This window comes from Mchenga conophoros, linkage group LG15 (assembly GCF_057382185.1).
Source record: "Mchenga conophoros isolate Kocher_MC1m ecotype Shallow Benthic linkage group LG15, M_conophoros_male_GT1.1, whole genome shotgun sequence".
Taxonomy (NCBI): Eukaryota; Metazoa; Chordata; class Actinopteri; order Cichliformes; family Cichlidae; genus Mchenga; species Mchenga conophoros.
The window spans coordinates 41,602,250-41,617,590 of NC_140540.1; the positions used below are offsets into that span (position 1 = coordinate 41,602,250).

Consider the following 15,341-nt stretch of genomic DNA (forward strand, 5'->3'; position numbering starts at 1 on the left):
TTAGTCAACAGCTAAAGCGGTAAAATCCCAACCTAAATGTGAGCTGGTATGTTTATTCATCAGTGACCCTGAACCATGAACGGCGCGATGTTGTAATGATGACGTTCAGTATGTCGTCTCATTTCCAGCACATGTAAATGCTTCTTTTTTCTGTCTGCAGCATCTGCAATCCTGGAGAAGGTTGGAAAGCCAAATATGAAACTGCAGATGGTGGGTTCTTTCAAAATGTGTCTAAAGTGGAGACAAATAACGTAACAGCCGTCTACACTGTTTCAGGACATCTTTCACTGGCAAATAATGGATGGAAACCTCACACAAAACATTCAAAAGTATATTCCTGTCATTGGTGAGTATGCAAATGTTCATCTGGTATTAAAAACTCAAATCAGTTATAGCAGTCAAGACCTCAAATCGAATCCTTCTGGGTTAATATCTGCAGAGGCTGCCTGTCTTTCCTTCTCTTCTTTATTAATTTCTGCCGTCACTCACACTTCCTGTCTCTTCTATTCTGAAAGTGCTCGAACTCGTGGGGGTGACGGCGTGGTGGCTTGAGTTAGAGCCAGGAAATGGCCATAATGCACAAAAACTGGATGTGCAGAGGGAACTGACTTACCCTGCTGACGATATGAATCTGCTGTGGATGTGCTTTGCCTTTAAACAGCAGCTACAGAGGAAACGAGGTCCATCAGGTCGTTTGCTTCATCAGCATCAGATACTGACTGTAGGCTGCCGTAAATGACATTTTAAAACTTGAACCTTGTTATCGAGCAGCGTGCTTTTTTCTTTCTCAGAGGCAGACTAAAGGTATCTGTGTCTTATCACACAAGTGGCATTAAGGATGTTAATTAAAATCACCTTGCAGACCTCATAATCTTGATATGGACACTGACCTCTGTCAGCTGCACTCAGAGAGGCTGTGTCTGCACTGGGCAGAAGTCTTTCTGTCTAGTTTAGTTCTGTTTGCAGCGCGACTGAAGTGTAGAAGTAACAAATGCACGGGCTGATTTTCAGCATCACTCTGACACATCATTGCACAGATGAAAGAGTCCTACGTGTTTCTTTCGTGTCTGTATTGAAGGACAAAAGCACTCCCAGGTCCTCCGTGTTACTGGAGGTAATCCTATCCACAGTAGGTATCTGGTCAGGCGCTGACTTCTGCTCTTTATGTTGCCCAACACAAATTTGGGCAGTTTCACACATAAAACCTGGTTTTATGTTTCGTGTGAACACATCACAAGATGATAGGTTGCCACGTTTCTCAGGTCACGTCCAGATTGCTCAGGTTCCCAGCAGAAATGAGCCCGACAGCGCCGGAGAGCTCAGTTACAGCTACCTGTTCGACACACTGGAAAACATCGGCTACCAGGGTTATATCGGGTGTGAGTACAAGCCGCAAGGTGAGTGTTCGTGTGATTTAAGGAATGATTATGAAAAAGACTTAGAAAACAGCCGTAATTAACTCTCTCTTTGCACTGCAGGCTCCACAGACGAGGGTCTCGGCTGGATCAAAGAGTACTGGGCTCACAGAAAGTGCTGAGAGGAGGTGACGGAGCATAAAGCTGCCAGAGCCCGACGGACCTCCACCTGCAGCACGCGGACTTTGCACAGACTCCTGTGTCCTCCTCTCTGAATCTGTTTCCACACTGTAGAAAGAAGTGAATACACGACTTCCTCCTCATCGTTGCTGGGTTTGTGCTTCTTTCTTCATCGGTGCACTCAGTTCATTCACAGCAGTGATTCAGGATGGCAATGTTGTTCTTTAAAAGTTCAAATCATTTTTTCCATAAGTTTCTTCGTAGCATCAGGTGGAAGGAACGTAGGACGGAGCAGGCAGAGCTGCCGAAGGCTCAGAAGTAGAAAATACTGACTGTGAGGAAAGCTCGACATCAAAGGTGTTTCTTAAGAAAAAAATCTTAGAGTAGCAGCCTGATGGAGCAAATGATTAAGAATTCGTTTTTGAATGAAATATTTTGACTCCTGGTACGACATTTAAAACAAATAACTGCAACATAATGACATTTAATAATGAACTAATGAATGTTATATTTGAAGTTTTGGCGTCTGAGAAAATGACCTTCAGGGCTGAAAAGTTAAAGTGCTGAAGTGGGTTTTCTTTCCGAGACGTGTAGCCGAGATATTAGAAAAATAAACTTTCCTTCGATGTAAAATAGTATTTTCAGAAATGAATAAACTTTCCAGTTTGCCCCAAACTGCATTAAGGTCCTCTCATATTTACAGCTGATTAAGTGCTTTGCTACTGGAAGAAGTCCAAGTAATGAAGTGTAAACCATTTCCTGAACATTTAGCTGATGAATTTGACAAACTCAGACTTGGGACAGATTTATATATTAAAACAAATTTCTGGTACTTTCATTAAGTTTATTGCTTAATGTAACAGAACCAGAGCGTTTATGCTGTGATGCGTTGCTCATACCGAGGCTTTGGCTCTAGCCACTTTGCTATTGTTAGCTCCTGTAAAATGTTCAGCTGTGTGAGTCATTTGAAGTGTCTGATCAGGTTTATTGTCCTGGCTACCTTCAGTTTATTTGGGTGAACTTGTTTACATTGAGGAGATCGTAAGAATAAAAGAAGGCAACTGTTTGTCCTGCTGTGAGGTTTAATGTATGAACAGACGCTCAGTCTCTGAGGTTTGCTGATACACTCCACGCTGTAATATAGAAACATACAATCATTCCTGTGGCTTGAGGCTGGTGAGTCCGCGGTGGTCGATCATCTCCGAGATGCAGAATGTGGATCTGACTCCACGGGTTTCATGTTTCGTGGTTTCTTTCAGCTCGGAGTCCTAATTACAAACGACACCAAATCATTTTCCATTCTGTCTTCTGGTTTGCTTCAGCGCGCAGCTCATTAGTGTTCATCGTCCTGACCCTCGTGGCCTGTAGACTTTACACTGAGATGATTGCGTCCACAGCAGCTTTTGTACACTTAAGAAATATTTCCACACACGGAGCCACTGGACTGGTGCACATACTGATGAACACTCAGGTAAATGAATGGTTTAACCGTCCATCTCACATTTCAGATATGTATTGATTATTAACACGTTATGTTAATAATCGATATGCCTCCACATGGACGCATTTCAGCCTCTTCGCGTCGTAACTTACGCGACGTATTTATGGCGATGGCGTCCTGTCGACTGAACGGTGAACCTGCTGCTTTGCTTTTGCACTCAAAGTTGAGAAAATGTTTTTCACGTGTCGAGCAGTCAGGTGATGCTTTGACTGGCTGCTTGTGCAGTTCAGCATCAAAACGAAGGAAGAGTTGATCGTTGCAGTGAGCAGTCACTCAGCTGTGTACATGAGCCGAATCTGTAAGAGGCAGCTACCTCGGCTCGTGCCGAGTGCTAATTGAAGCTCAGCCAGGACCGCGTGAGCGATTTGTGTTGCTATGACAATTGCATCACCAGAGACACCCACCAGTCTTTATTTACTGGCGTTACTACGGTGCTCTTCCTCTTCCTCAGGTGTGAGTGACACGGACGTGACACAATCCACGAGCTTGTTTCTTTTTTTCATCTTTGAGGATTTTCTGGAGACTTTTTTTCCTGTTGTTCTGCTGCACGAGTAGATTTGAGAGCTTGGTTGAAGGTTCTTGAAGATGTTCTGCATCTTATCCGAGGCGGTTCCCATAAAGTTATTCTGTTTATCTGGATGTGGCGTTTTCAGTGGGAGAAACGTTTCTCACTCATCCAGGTGGCTTCTGCAGCCCCAGGTGACTGCAGGTTTCCCCTTATAAACAGGACATTTGCATACTGGAACTGTTGCATCAGGATGGGCAGCTGGCGTAAACTGTTGGCCAGAACATGCTGCTCATTGTGCAGAGAGCAAGCATCCTCTTTAAAACTCTTCCACGGTTTTCAGTGGACTGGTTATTTTTTGGTTGGATGCTGGACGGTGAGCACTGAGACCAGGACTGTGCTCATAATTGTGTGTGACATTAATGGGACTGTGACCGAGGTCATTCCCAGGGTGAAACTGTGCACGTGGACTAATACTGAGACATCCTAGGGTAAATACTCAGCTTTTGCACTGACACAGGCTTTGATAAATGAGGTGGGTGCAAGCAGACTTTCCTCAGCGTGACTTCATCTTAAAAATGGAAATGAAGTCAGAGGATCATCAGTTTGACGCACTGGAGGAGATCAAATATGTACTGCAGAGTCACGTCCGAGAGAAATTATTTTTTAAATCTGCGTTTTTTCCCCTTCATTGCAGTCTCTAAACAAAAACACTAATAGTGGTGAAAAACAAATCTGTTTGATCCTGTTCTAAAGGTTGCAGAGATGCGCGTGTGAAACCTGAAAGAAGCTTTTTCTATTTCATCCCAGCTGTTGCATTTTAACCCAATGACCTCTGATACACACCCTTAGTGAACACATTTAAAAATAACACAGACATGAAAATGTGACATGGATGGCATGAGTGTCAAAACCACTCTGGATTCATTCAGTGAGACCACAAATCAGTACGTTTTATAGACATGAGCCAGAATTTGAATTGTTTTCACAAACTGGTGTTGTGTTGTCACGCCTGACTGACTCATGCTAACGCCTTCATTAAATCTTTTACTTGCAGTGTTCCCAACTAGCTGCGCCTTTTTAAAATTATTCCCACTGACTGAACACCCGAACTATAATAAATGCTCTGACACACTGTAATAACAAACGTTTTGTGCTTTATGCCGATGATTCTGGCGTCTGCAGGATTGAAGATGCTAAAACAGGGGCGTCCGACTCCAGGCCTCGAGGGCCGATGTCCTGCAGGTTTTAGATCTCACCCTGGGTCAGCACACGTGAATCACATGAGTTCATTGGCATGTTGAGGAGGTCATCCAGCCGTTTGAATCAGCTGTGTTGGATCATCTGAGACCTGCGGGACTCCGGCCCTCGAGGCCTGGCGTTGGACAGTCCGGCACTAAAGTTTTGTCCGGAGCTTCTGTCACGACACGAAGCTGCACAGTGAAGAACAGTTCAGCACACTCTTACTCTGTAACTTGTTTATTTAACTTTACATACTGTATAAAGTGTTCTGTATATACACAATATACACGACACAGGTAGTGCAGGTTTTATTTTACAGGGCTGTCTGCTTACAGTTCACATTTTGCATGATGAATAATCCAGTGTTTAACATTCAGTCCTCTTCAGTTGGTGAAGCTCAGACCTGTTTGGTTCCCTCCCAGAACGGGTGCGACTCCTACAGGAGCCACACTGGACACGGAGCCTTCCTGTTGTGATGTAACAGTCCTGTGCCAGGCTGAGGTATGACTACCAGCCACACTGTGTGAGAGTACACACCACCACCCCAACATGCTTTGGAAACACTCGGCGCTGATGACATGTGGCATGTTATTATGCAAATCACCAAAGTTAATATGACCAATTTTCCTGCTTATGAAAGGCAATTTTTGTCACATTTCTCCAAACGGACTCAGGCACTTTCGCTGCATAACACCAGCAGTGTGTTTCCACACATCTCCTGCCAGAGCGACAACGGCGTCACTTCACAGGTTTGGGAATGAAAAAAGGGAGAAAATAATAAACAGAGAAAGGCACTTGAGGGCAACAGACATGGCAGTGGGGTTCAAGTGGAAACAGGTTTGACGCATTTGAACATAAAAGCCTTCCCACTCTGCGCACCGGCATCTGGGCTGTCTCTTCTTGTTTTAACACTGATGTGGCGTGAAGCTAAATACTGTCAGAAGGCACGAGATCCAAACCGACGCTGAGACATTAGTGAAGATGTGGAGCTTCAAATTTGTGCAGAATGCATGTAAGTGCTGCCTTCTGACCACTGACTCAGGCTCAATGATGTCAAACAGCCGCTGCACGCTCACGATGTTTCTGTCCGTACATCGACGGCGTCCTCGCCGTGTCATATCCATCAGAATGTGTTAAAGAGCACCTTCCAGGTCGTCCACCCGTTCTACCTTTGTGCCTTTGAGCACCGAATGCTCCGAGTTGTTTCCAGATTGACAGATGGAGCTGCAGCAGCTTGTGGTGGTGAAGGTATGTCCTTACTCTCAGCTATGACACCAGCTTTGGTTGGTGACCAAAAGCATCCCATCAAAGCAGCAGAGCTCTTGCGTCTGTGATGACGAGGTTCAGGTCGTCTCCTCTTCGGTGATGTTTTCTGGGCACGTCCAACCAGGAGGAGACCCCGTTGCAGACCCGGGACACAGCTGAGCTGTTCGGGAACGTCTCATTATCCTCACTTCCTGGAAGAACTGGAGGCAGCAAGGCATCATCAGTTTGTGGTGCCATGCTTACTAGTACCAGTACATTTTTAGGGAGGTGGAAATACGTGAAACTGGTTCTGGATTTGGCACGACGTTGGTGGAGGTTAAAGGTTAAAGATATGAGCCCTGAAAAGCTGCAGATCATCTCACCTACTCAGCTCAGACCGCCCCAAGTATTTGGACTGAGTAGGACTCAGTTTGATATATGCTACATATTAAATTATCAAACTTAATCTTATCAAGCACTGCAAATGACCTCAAGTTCCTCGAGGAACCAGGAGCCAGTGATGCTGCTTTGGCCAAATCTTCATCCTCAGCCCCTTTTTGAATCTGTTCCAGGATGTGAGATATTTGCTGACATGTCTCACCTGCTACAAAGATCTAAAACATCACTTTTTAAACAGGATTTTGTACGTTGTGATTTAAAGGGACTGTCCCAACCCATTAGTGCATACAGCCTGCAGTTCTCTTTATCTGGATGTTGATCGCCCGTCTGACTCTTGACAATAGTGGTAAGGAAGGTGCTTTTGCTGTGGCGTGGTCATGGTGCTGTTTGAAGGCTCGTACAGTAACTGCGAGGGAACCCATCGTAGTGTCTGCTCAACTTTATGATCCTCAACATTTAAAACTGTTTCTTGCACATGAGTCCAGTATGTCGCTGCTCCCACTCAGTGAGCTCAGCGTTATGCAGAAAGCTTCTCTTCTCATTTCCATTTGTCTCGTGTTAAAGACACGACTCGGGTCCGGGTGCTATAGCAGTCCGGTCCACAGATTGTAGCACGCGGTGTTAATTACAGACTCCAGGTGATGATACATGGACACCAGCTGAGGAGGGGGGCTGCTGCCGGCCTGCGGCTGCAACGGCAGCGGCTCCCGAAACACGACCTTTAAACTCTGCGGGAGGAAGATGAAATCTGAGAACTTTGCATGACTTTATTATAAGAAAAAATAAGTCAGACGTGTATAAGAACTCACAGTTTTTCCAGCTTGGTTGTCCAGAAATACCAGAACGAAGCAGTCGGTGAACTTTTGGTTCAGAACAGCCTGAAGTACAAAGACACGAGTGGACGTTAGCTGGAACGAGGTGAACAGGTGTGTGCAACACAAACGTCACCGTTTTAAAGTCTGTCTCCACAGATACAGAAGAAATATGTTACTGCAGTTCATGTGTTGGAGCTCTCACTCTGAGCTCGATGCTCCATCCTCTCGCCTGTAAGTCACTCGAGGTCTCTTTTACACTCTGACTCGACTGATCTAACAATCGAGTCTGAACGCGAGTGAGACTAATCAGTGTCGCAGGTGTTTCTAGCTCGAGTCTGCTAAATGATCCCATTTGTGTCCAGAGAAATGCTACTAGAGACTAACGGAGCTGTGCTTAGAGATGACGTTTGGGGTCGTGTTTCCAATATTTTTTAAAGGGATCTCGATGACCCTGAGCATTAAAGGGAACGCCTTCATTTGGTTGTTGGCTGGTAACGTTTTGCTGCCCGTTTGTGAAGCCACAGCGGAGGGAAACTCATGGATACAGGGGCCTGTGGGTTTGCCACTTTGAACTCTTTTTTTCTCACCAGATACTGGATGCCGTTGTCGTCGAAGTGTCTGCAGCTCTGAGGGAAGCGACTGAGCAGGACCTTGATGAGACTCTGGTACCAGGCTGGACCCATGGTCAGGAAACAGTCCTGCAGCAACACGTTCACACTACAGTTACAACACTGACCATCAGAAACTTTCACTGGGTTTCACCTGCAAAGTCAAATATTCAAGCTGCAGATGTATCATTTAAAAGCTCCTCCTTTAACTAACAAAATCCTGAAGCCTCCTGATGTGTTAGGAACATTTACCTCCCATTCACAGCTCCTGCTAACATGTATGTGCGAGCTGATGTTTGATCTGCAGGTCACCTGCAGCTGGCTGAGGTCACAGCGAGAGCCTGATCACCTCCAAATGTTTCTCATACTGTGGGAGCACCGATGCTTAGCTGTGTGCTGGTGTTGCTTTGCGTTTCAAATGACAGGGTGTCGAGCTGCTGGCGGTTCATTTGTGTCGAGCTGTGGTCTTAGTAATCAAGGTGTTTGGTATTGCTGATGTTTGATGGTCATAACTGAATCTTGATTTTAAGGCTAAAATTAGAGTCTCACCAGCTGCGGGTCGATTTCCCCCACTGATCGGCTCTGCACAGCCTCCAGCAGCTCCTCCAGCTCGCTGAACGACAACTTGGCCAGCTTCAGTTTATCCAGGGCCACATGCTCGCCGTGGAACAGCCTCCTCCACAGGTTGTCCCTGCGGCAGTGACCCATGGCCTGCTCCACGCTGATCTGGATCTGTCTGCGGGCAGACGCCACCTCGTTGTTGAGAAGAGGGAACAGAGGGGAGGCGTAGAGGAGCCCCTGAGCCTCTGGTCCACCGCCTGTCAGAGGGTAAAACTCGTTGCCATCACTTGGAGCCAAGGGTGCTGAAGCTTCAGACGAACCCTCCTCCCAGAGGTCCTGCTCAGAACCACGTGACCCAGAAGCCTCTGCTCGATCCTGGGAGAGCCGTCCCCCCAGCTCTCCGGGATCACGGTGGATCTGAGGAAGCTTCTTAAAGCGGCGCATGTCTGCAGTGAGGCGTGGGAATAGCTCCCGCTGACTGGTCATGATCACGTAGAAGCGTAGCCTATGAAAGGGGACGAGATGAGACTCAGCAAAAGTTTATCCAGTGCCTTCAGTGATGTACTGTTAACACATTTGTTTGGCCCGTGAAACGTCCACCAGTCCTCTTTAGGTTGTGTCAGGACATGTCAGATAAAACAAACATGGTGTCAGCCCAGATATGAGTAACTATCACACAGCCTCTGTGCTGCAGTCTGTAGATCTTACCTGAGCAGATGCCTCTCCCCGTCTGACTGCTCCTCAAACGGAGCAGCGTTGTGACACACCACCAGGGAAACATCGAAGTCATCGTGGTGGGGCAGACCGTCCAGATCCTTGTAGGAGCCCGAACTAAAGCAAGAGGAGCCAACAAAGGTAAAGTTAAGCCGCAGATATGAGGAGAGAAGGTTTATTCTGAGGTCAGAGCTGTTTCTCCACCTGTTCCACAGAGCCACCAGGGCATACTCGTGAAGGTCAGGCATCGCCTTCTTGTTGTCAGTGGCGACCGCAGCCTTCGACATGCGGAGCGGCTTCATGCCATACGTGCTGGCGTGGTCGGTGATGTAGTTGTAGAGCTGGTGAGCCGTTATCATCCCCGTGGAGATGGAGAAGCTCCCTGATTTACACAAGAATGACAGACGCTCAGAAGGACAAACACAGTTGTTCCTGTGCACACACAGAGCCCGAGAAGCTCTGATGGAAAAACAAATATCTGCTCATCGATCCAGAACGGCTCAGAGAGCGCTGCTGGTGACGCCCGAACGGAGGCGGGACACAGAGGGACTGAACTCGTCTTTCAGTGAAACAATTTCAAATATTTACTCTGAATATCATTTCAGTTGGTTTGCACTGACCACCAGAGGGAGCTGGAGAAGACGCTAAACATGAACACAAATTCACCTGAGTAGACTTCCAGTACTCGTGCTAGCAGAGGTTAGCGAATAAACTCTGTGCTAAATCAACCACAGGGGTGGGGGGGGGGGGGGGGGGGTAAGAGGTGAGCTAAAGTTGTTTATTTCAGAACAAAAAAAAAAATTCATGAACCATCACTGTGGATGATTCAGATTTACCTGTTTAGCTACAGGAGTTTAACCCAAACTTTGTTTGGAGTTTGGAATTTAATCCAGACCACTTCCTCCCAAAGGTCTCGGTGCACTTATTTTTTTCTGCACGTCTGCATAGTTTAAGCCAAGACAGCAGAGTTTGTTTTTTAAAATGACCACAACTTCCATAAACGTGCTGCGAATAACTTCAGTGAAGTCACAGCACACGGACACATTTTCAGATGCAAGTCTTTGTTAAATGAAGCTGGTGGAAAGACTTCATCTCATGTATCAGGGACCATTAGGTAAAAGGGGGAAGTTGAAAGCCGGAGGCAAAGAATACAAATTAAAGTTATAACCTTGCACTTTTTAAGGTTGGATAAACCTAATCGCACCATAAAAATGGGGAATGCCATTCGCACTTTAGTGAGGACGTGCAGCTATATGGTGGATATAACTGGATCCTTAGTTTGTATTTCCCATCAGAACCAGTGTGTGTTTGTGTGGGCACTGACCCACAGTCCAAATGCTTCTAATCACATGATGATTTTTGGGCCTATTTTTCATTTGTCAGTTTGTTTTTTTCTGGTCTTTGTTTCTGGTGAATTCGAGTTTTGTTCCCTTTAGTAAATGCTCTGTACACCGTTCACTGTGTTGCCATCTTTTGTTTACTTTCACTGGCTGCTCTGGCGGCTGCTGTAAATGTTGAAAAGCTAGAAATCATGGCAGAATCAAAAAAACATTATCATCATCATCACATGGGATTCGATGCAGTCAGCAACACCAGAATCACCTTGAAAGACGTGGTTGCGGCCGAACTTGGGGATGTCCGGGTGATGGGAGATGAAGTCGTCCAGGAAGTCGGTGAGCTGGTAGCCTTGCCGTAGCGTCATGTGGCAGCCGACCAGGTACTGGTGAACCACTCGCAGGTGGAAGTCGTAGCTGAAGGAGTGAACGTGCATGGTGTCCCTGACTTTATCACACTCCTCAGTGAAGAGCATGGAGAGCTGCAACAGAAGGTTGTGAGACGGTCATCACCAGGACAGCGTGACTCACTGACACAGACGGGAAAAGAAGGAGGTACTCTAACTCCAAACTCAGTCAGTCTGAATACCTCTGCAAAACTGATCTGGCAGACAGCGCTAACTCTGAATGTCTATCTGTGCGATCAGCCATGTATGAAACTGTTTTGCATCTGAAGGGGAAGGACCTGCTGTTCCAGCCACTCCAACAGAGACTGCTTTGTACAGCACACCTTAAGGCCCTGCTGCACTGTGACTCCCATCGCTCCTTACTGAGAAGCTTTTGTAAGCAACTTTGATATCAATCAGATTCATAATAATATCCTTTTTAATTAAATCCAACATCAAAAGGGAGCTGACAAAAGCAATAATTGCAAATGCAAATGGCTGCAATGAGAGGCTGTGCTGTGCAGTTAATTACAGCACAATAAGAGTTTACAAGGAGCTCTAATTGCTACTCCTGCTTTTACTTTGATCTGGACCATTTGCCTGGAACGTGCACAAAAGCAGCTTCATTATATCAAAGAGCCAAGAAAAGACTGCACAGCGTTCTGTAGCTACAGACTTTCATCTCTTCGCCGTCTGGAACCTTTTCCTGCCTCGACACTTGTCCAGAAACTGGCAAAAGGGCAGAAGACTTTCATCAGCACCCTCACCGCAGAGATAAGAATGAGGAAGAATATTCTTTTGCACACAGGAATGAAAAGATGAATATTAACTTTTCTCTCCCCAGCGGTGTTCCTGCAGTCTGGCAGACAAATTAAGTGTGACCTCCTGGCCTGTTATCTATGGAGCCTGGAAGCCAATGGGACTGCGCGGCTCTCCTCAGTTCATAGGTAGTTCCTGTGTGTGTGTGTGTGTCCTCCTTGCTATCACGCTAACATTTATTATTTCCTAACCTGTAATCCCAAATGGTTCATGTTCTAGTTAATTAAACACTCCGTGTAACTTTGACAAGAACAAATTGCCAGTTTGAGTCGTGGGGCTGCAGCTCGTCTCCTGTCAGCGGCACTCGGTGGAAGTGAAATTAATGACAGCGGCTGCATTGACGGGAGAAGCTGCAATCAGCGAGGTCATACAAGAAGAAGAAAAAGAAGAGAATACAAAGCAAGCTGATTGAAAGAAAAACAAGCAGAGCGACGAGAGGAAAGCTCTCAGACTGTGACATCCATCGATGCGTCCCTGTGAGGCTCTGCATTTTCACTCCTGGAAAAAAGACTCACATTTCTGCAGTGGTACTATCACAATGCAGTGATCTGAAACCCAACAGGAGTAACAGCAGTTATCCAGCTGTGATGTGTGTATTACAACTGCAAATATACACTCACAGCCACTTTACCAGGTACACCTTTCCCCCTTCAGCACTGCCGTAGTGCTTTGTGGCACAGATTCGACAAGGTGCTGGCACCATTCCTCGTGGTTCACACTGACATGATAGTGTCACACGCATGCTGTAGATTTGAAGTCTCCTGTTACATCACATCCTAAAGGTGCTGTGTGGGATCAACACTTTGAACCTTTGATTACAGCAGAATCAGGTTCAAGAATCCAGTTTCAGATCATGAGAGTTTCCTGACGTGCCATGCTCTCCAGCTGGAAGACGGGTACATGGAGGAGATTCATCAGAGCAGATAAGCTTCCAAACTGTCCACTATTGGCGAGGCTGTGGAAATCGTAAGCCGTGGTCTCCTGGTTTTACCTGCACGCAGCAGCACTCTGTGTGGTCTTCTGCTGCTGTAGAGCTTCTCACTTGGTGTTTTCAGGGATGCTGTTCTGCATACCTTGGTTGTAATGAGCAATTGACCGAGTTATTGTTGGCTTCCCATCAGCTAACAGGAGCTTGGCCAATCTCCTCTGACCACTGGCATTTACTGGACCATCCTCTGTAAAGCCTACAAGTGTCTGTGTTGAAAAATCGCACATTCATCACTTAAATAACATTTGCTGATGCTCGGATTGAACTTCGGGTCTTCTTGACTATGCCTACATGCATTGAGTTGCTGCCATGTGATTGGCCCATTAGTATTTGCAGTGTTGGTGTCTCTAATAAAGTGGCTGGTGAGTGTCTGATTCTCTGCTTATGTATTTAGTACCTGATTTTCTTAACCGTAACACCCTGAGGATATGTTAGTGTGAGTGTTGCAGTACGTTTGCTTTCTCTGGCTGCTTGGTCAGGTTTAGGCACAGAATAATTACATACATTACTAATAATTCAGAAGACCCTTATGAAGAGAACATCGAGGGAACAGTTTACCCTGCCCGGGATAGGGTTACCGGGGCCCCGCCCTGGAGCCAGGCCTGGGGAGGGTGCCCGAGGGCGCGCGTATGGTGGCCGGGCCTTAGTCCATGGGGCCCGGCCGGGCACAGCCCGAAGAGGAGACATGGGCCCATCCTCCCGCAGGCCCACCACCCGCAGGAGGCGCCATAGGGGTCGGGTGCATTGTGTGCCGGGTGGCGGCCAGGAGGGGAGGCCCTGGCGGACTGATCCCCGGCTGCCAAGACTGGCAATAAGGACATGGAATGTCACCTCTCTGGTGGGGAAGGAGCCTGAGTTAGTGCGTGAGGTTGAGAGGTACCGGCTAGATATAGTCGGGCTCACCTCTACGCATGGCTTGGGCTCTGGAACCAGTCTCCTGGAGAGGGGCTGGACTCTGTCTCAGTCTGGAGTTGCCCATGGTGAGAGGCAACAGGCTGGGGTGGGTATTCTAATATCCCCTCGGCTTGCTGCCGGTACGTTGGGGTTTTTCCCGGTGGATGAGAGGGTTTGTTCCCTGCTCCTTAGGGTCGGAGCATCTGTCAACTGTCATCTGCGCTTATGCGCCGAGTGGCAGTTCAGAGTACCCAGCCTTCTTAGAGTCCCTGGGTGGGGTGCTGGAAGGTGCTCCACCTGGAGACTCTGTTGTCCTGCTGGGAGACTTCAATGCTCACGTGGGTAACGACATCGAGACCTGGAGGGGCGTGATTGGGAGGAATGGCCTCCCTGATCTGACCCCAAGCGGTGTTTTGTTATTGGACTTCTGTGCAAATCACAGTTTGGCCATAACGAACACCTTGTTCGAACATAAGAGTTTGTCCATAAGTGCACGTGGCACCAGGACGCTCTAGGCCGCAGGTTGATGATCCGATTTTGTAATCGTATCACCAGACCTGCAACCATATGTTCTGGACACTCGGGTAAAGAGAGGGGCTGAGCTGTCAACTGATCACCACCTGGTGGTGAGTTGGATCAGGTGGCGGGGGAGGACGCTGGACAGACCTGGTGCACCTAAACGCATAGTGAGGGTGTGCTGGGAACGTCTAGCAGAGGCCCCAGTCCGCGAGATCTTCAACGCACACCTCCGGCAGAGCTTCAACAGCATTCTGAGGGAGACTGGGGACATTGAGTCCGAATGGACCATGTTCAGCGTCTCCATTGCCGAAGCTGCTGCATTGAGCTGCGGCCGCAAAGTGGTTGGTGCCTGCCGTGGTGGTAATCCCCGAACCAAATGGTGGACACCAGAGGTGAAGGGAGCCACCAGGCTGAAGAAGGAGTCCTACCAGGCTTGGTTAGCCTGTGGGACTCCGGAGGCAGCCAACAGGTATTTACAGGCCAAGCGGAATGCGGCTCGGGCAGTGGCTGAAGCAAAAACTCGGGTGTGGGAGGAGTTCGGAGAGGGCATGGAAAAAGACTTTCGGACTGCCTCGAAGAGATTCTGGCAAACCGTCAGGATGGGAAAGAGGTGCTCTACCTGCACTGTGTATAGTGCTGGCGGAGCGCTGCTGACGTCGACTGAGAAAATTGTCAGGCGGTGGAAGGAATACTTCGAGGACCTCCTTAATCCCACTGACACGTCTTCCGAGGAGGAAGCAGAGTCTGGGGATGAGGGGAATGACCCGCCAATTTCCGGGGGCGAGGTCACTGAGGCAGTTAAACAACTCCTTGGTGGCAGAGCCCCTGGTGTGGATGAGGTCTGCCCCGAGTTCCTGAAGGCTCTGGACGTTGTAGGGCTGTCCTGGTTGACACGCCTCTACAATGTTGCGTGGAGATCAGGGGCAGTACTCCTGGACTGGCAAACTGGGGTGGTGGTCCCCATCTTTAAGAAGGGAGACCGGAGGGTGTGTTCCAACTACAAGGGGATCACACTCCTCAGCCTCCCTGGGAAAGTCTATGCCAGGGTGCTGGAAAGGAGAGTTCGTCCGCTAGTCGAACCTCGGATACAGGGGGAACAATGTGGTTTTCGTCCTGGTCGCGGAACACTGGACCAGCTCTTTATCCTCTCAAGGATACTCAAGGGCGCATGGGAGTTTGCCCAACCAGTCTACATGTGTTTTATGGACTTGGAGAAGGCATTCGACCGTGTCCCTCGGGGCGTCCTGTGGGAGGTGTTGCGGGAGTATGGGGTGTC

General features: G+C 47.8%; 2 protein-coding genes across 20 annotated transcripts in view; one reads left to right on the forward strand and one right to left on the reverse strand.

The window, feature by feature from the left end:
* hyi (hydroxypyruvate isomerase) overlaps positions 1 to 15,341 on the forward strand; it is a 38,399-nt gene that overhangs the window by 10,213 nt on the left and 12,845 nt on the right. The window contains exons 5-8 of one of the 7 annotated variants that reach the window (XR_014888490.1): positions 161 to 210; positions 259 to 346; positions 1,263 to 1,397; positions 1,479 to 1,688. Coding sequence is in view for 6 of the 7 variants with exons in the window: in XM_085246170.1 (XP_085102296.1) it covers positions 161 to 210; positions 259 to 346; positions 516 to 739 (362 nt within the window). In the remaining variant the exon portion in view is untranslated. The other 6 variants (XM_085246176.1, XM_085246172.1, XM_085246173.1 and 3 more) reach the window with 6 other exon arrangements.
* szt2 (SZT2 subunit of KICSTOR complex) overlaps positions 5,005 to 15,341 on the reverse strand; it is a 108,290-nt gene continuing 97,953 nt past the window's right edge. For all 13 annotated transcript variants that reach the window (XM_085246166.1, XM_085246162.1, XM_085246169.1 and 10 more), the window contains 7 exons: positions 10,728 to 10,941; positions 9,330 to 9,507; positions 9,120 to 9,242; positions 8,400 to 8,916; positions 7,830 to 7,940; positions 7,237 to 7,305; positions 5,005 to 7,155 (listed from right to left, as the gene is read on the reverse strand). In XM_085246166.1, the coding sequence (XP_085102292.1) occupies positions 7,012 to 7,155; positions 7,237 to 7,305; positions 7,830 to 7,940; positions 8,400 to 8,916; positions 9,120 to 9,242; positions 9,330 to 9,507; positions 10,728 to 10,941 (1,356 nt within the window). In that variant the 3' untranslated portion in view covers positions 5,005 to 7,011. The remainder of the gene's footprint in view (positions 7,156 to 7,236; positions 7,306 to 7,829; positions 7,941 to 8,399; positions 8,917 to 9,119; positions 9,243 to 9,329; positions 9,508 to 10,727; positions 10,942 to 15,341) is intronic.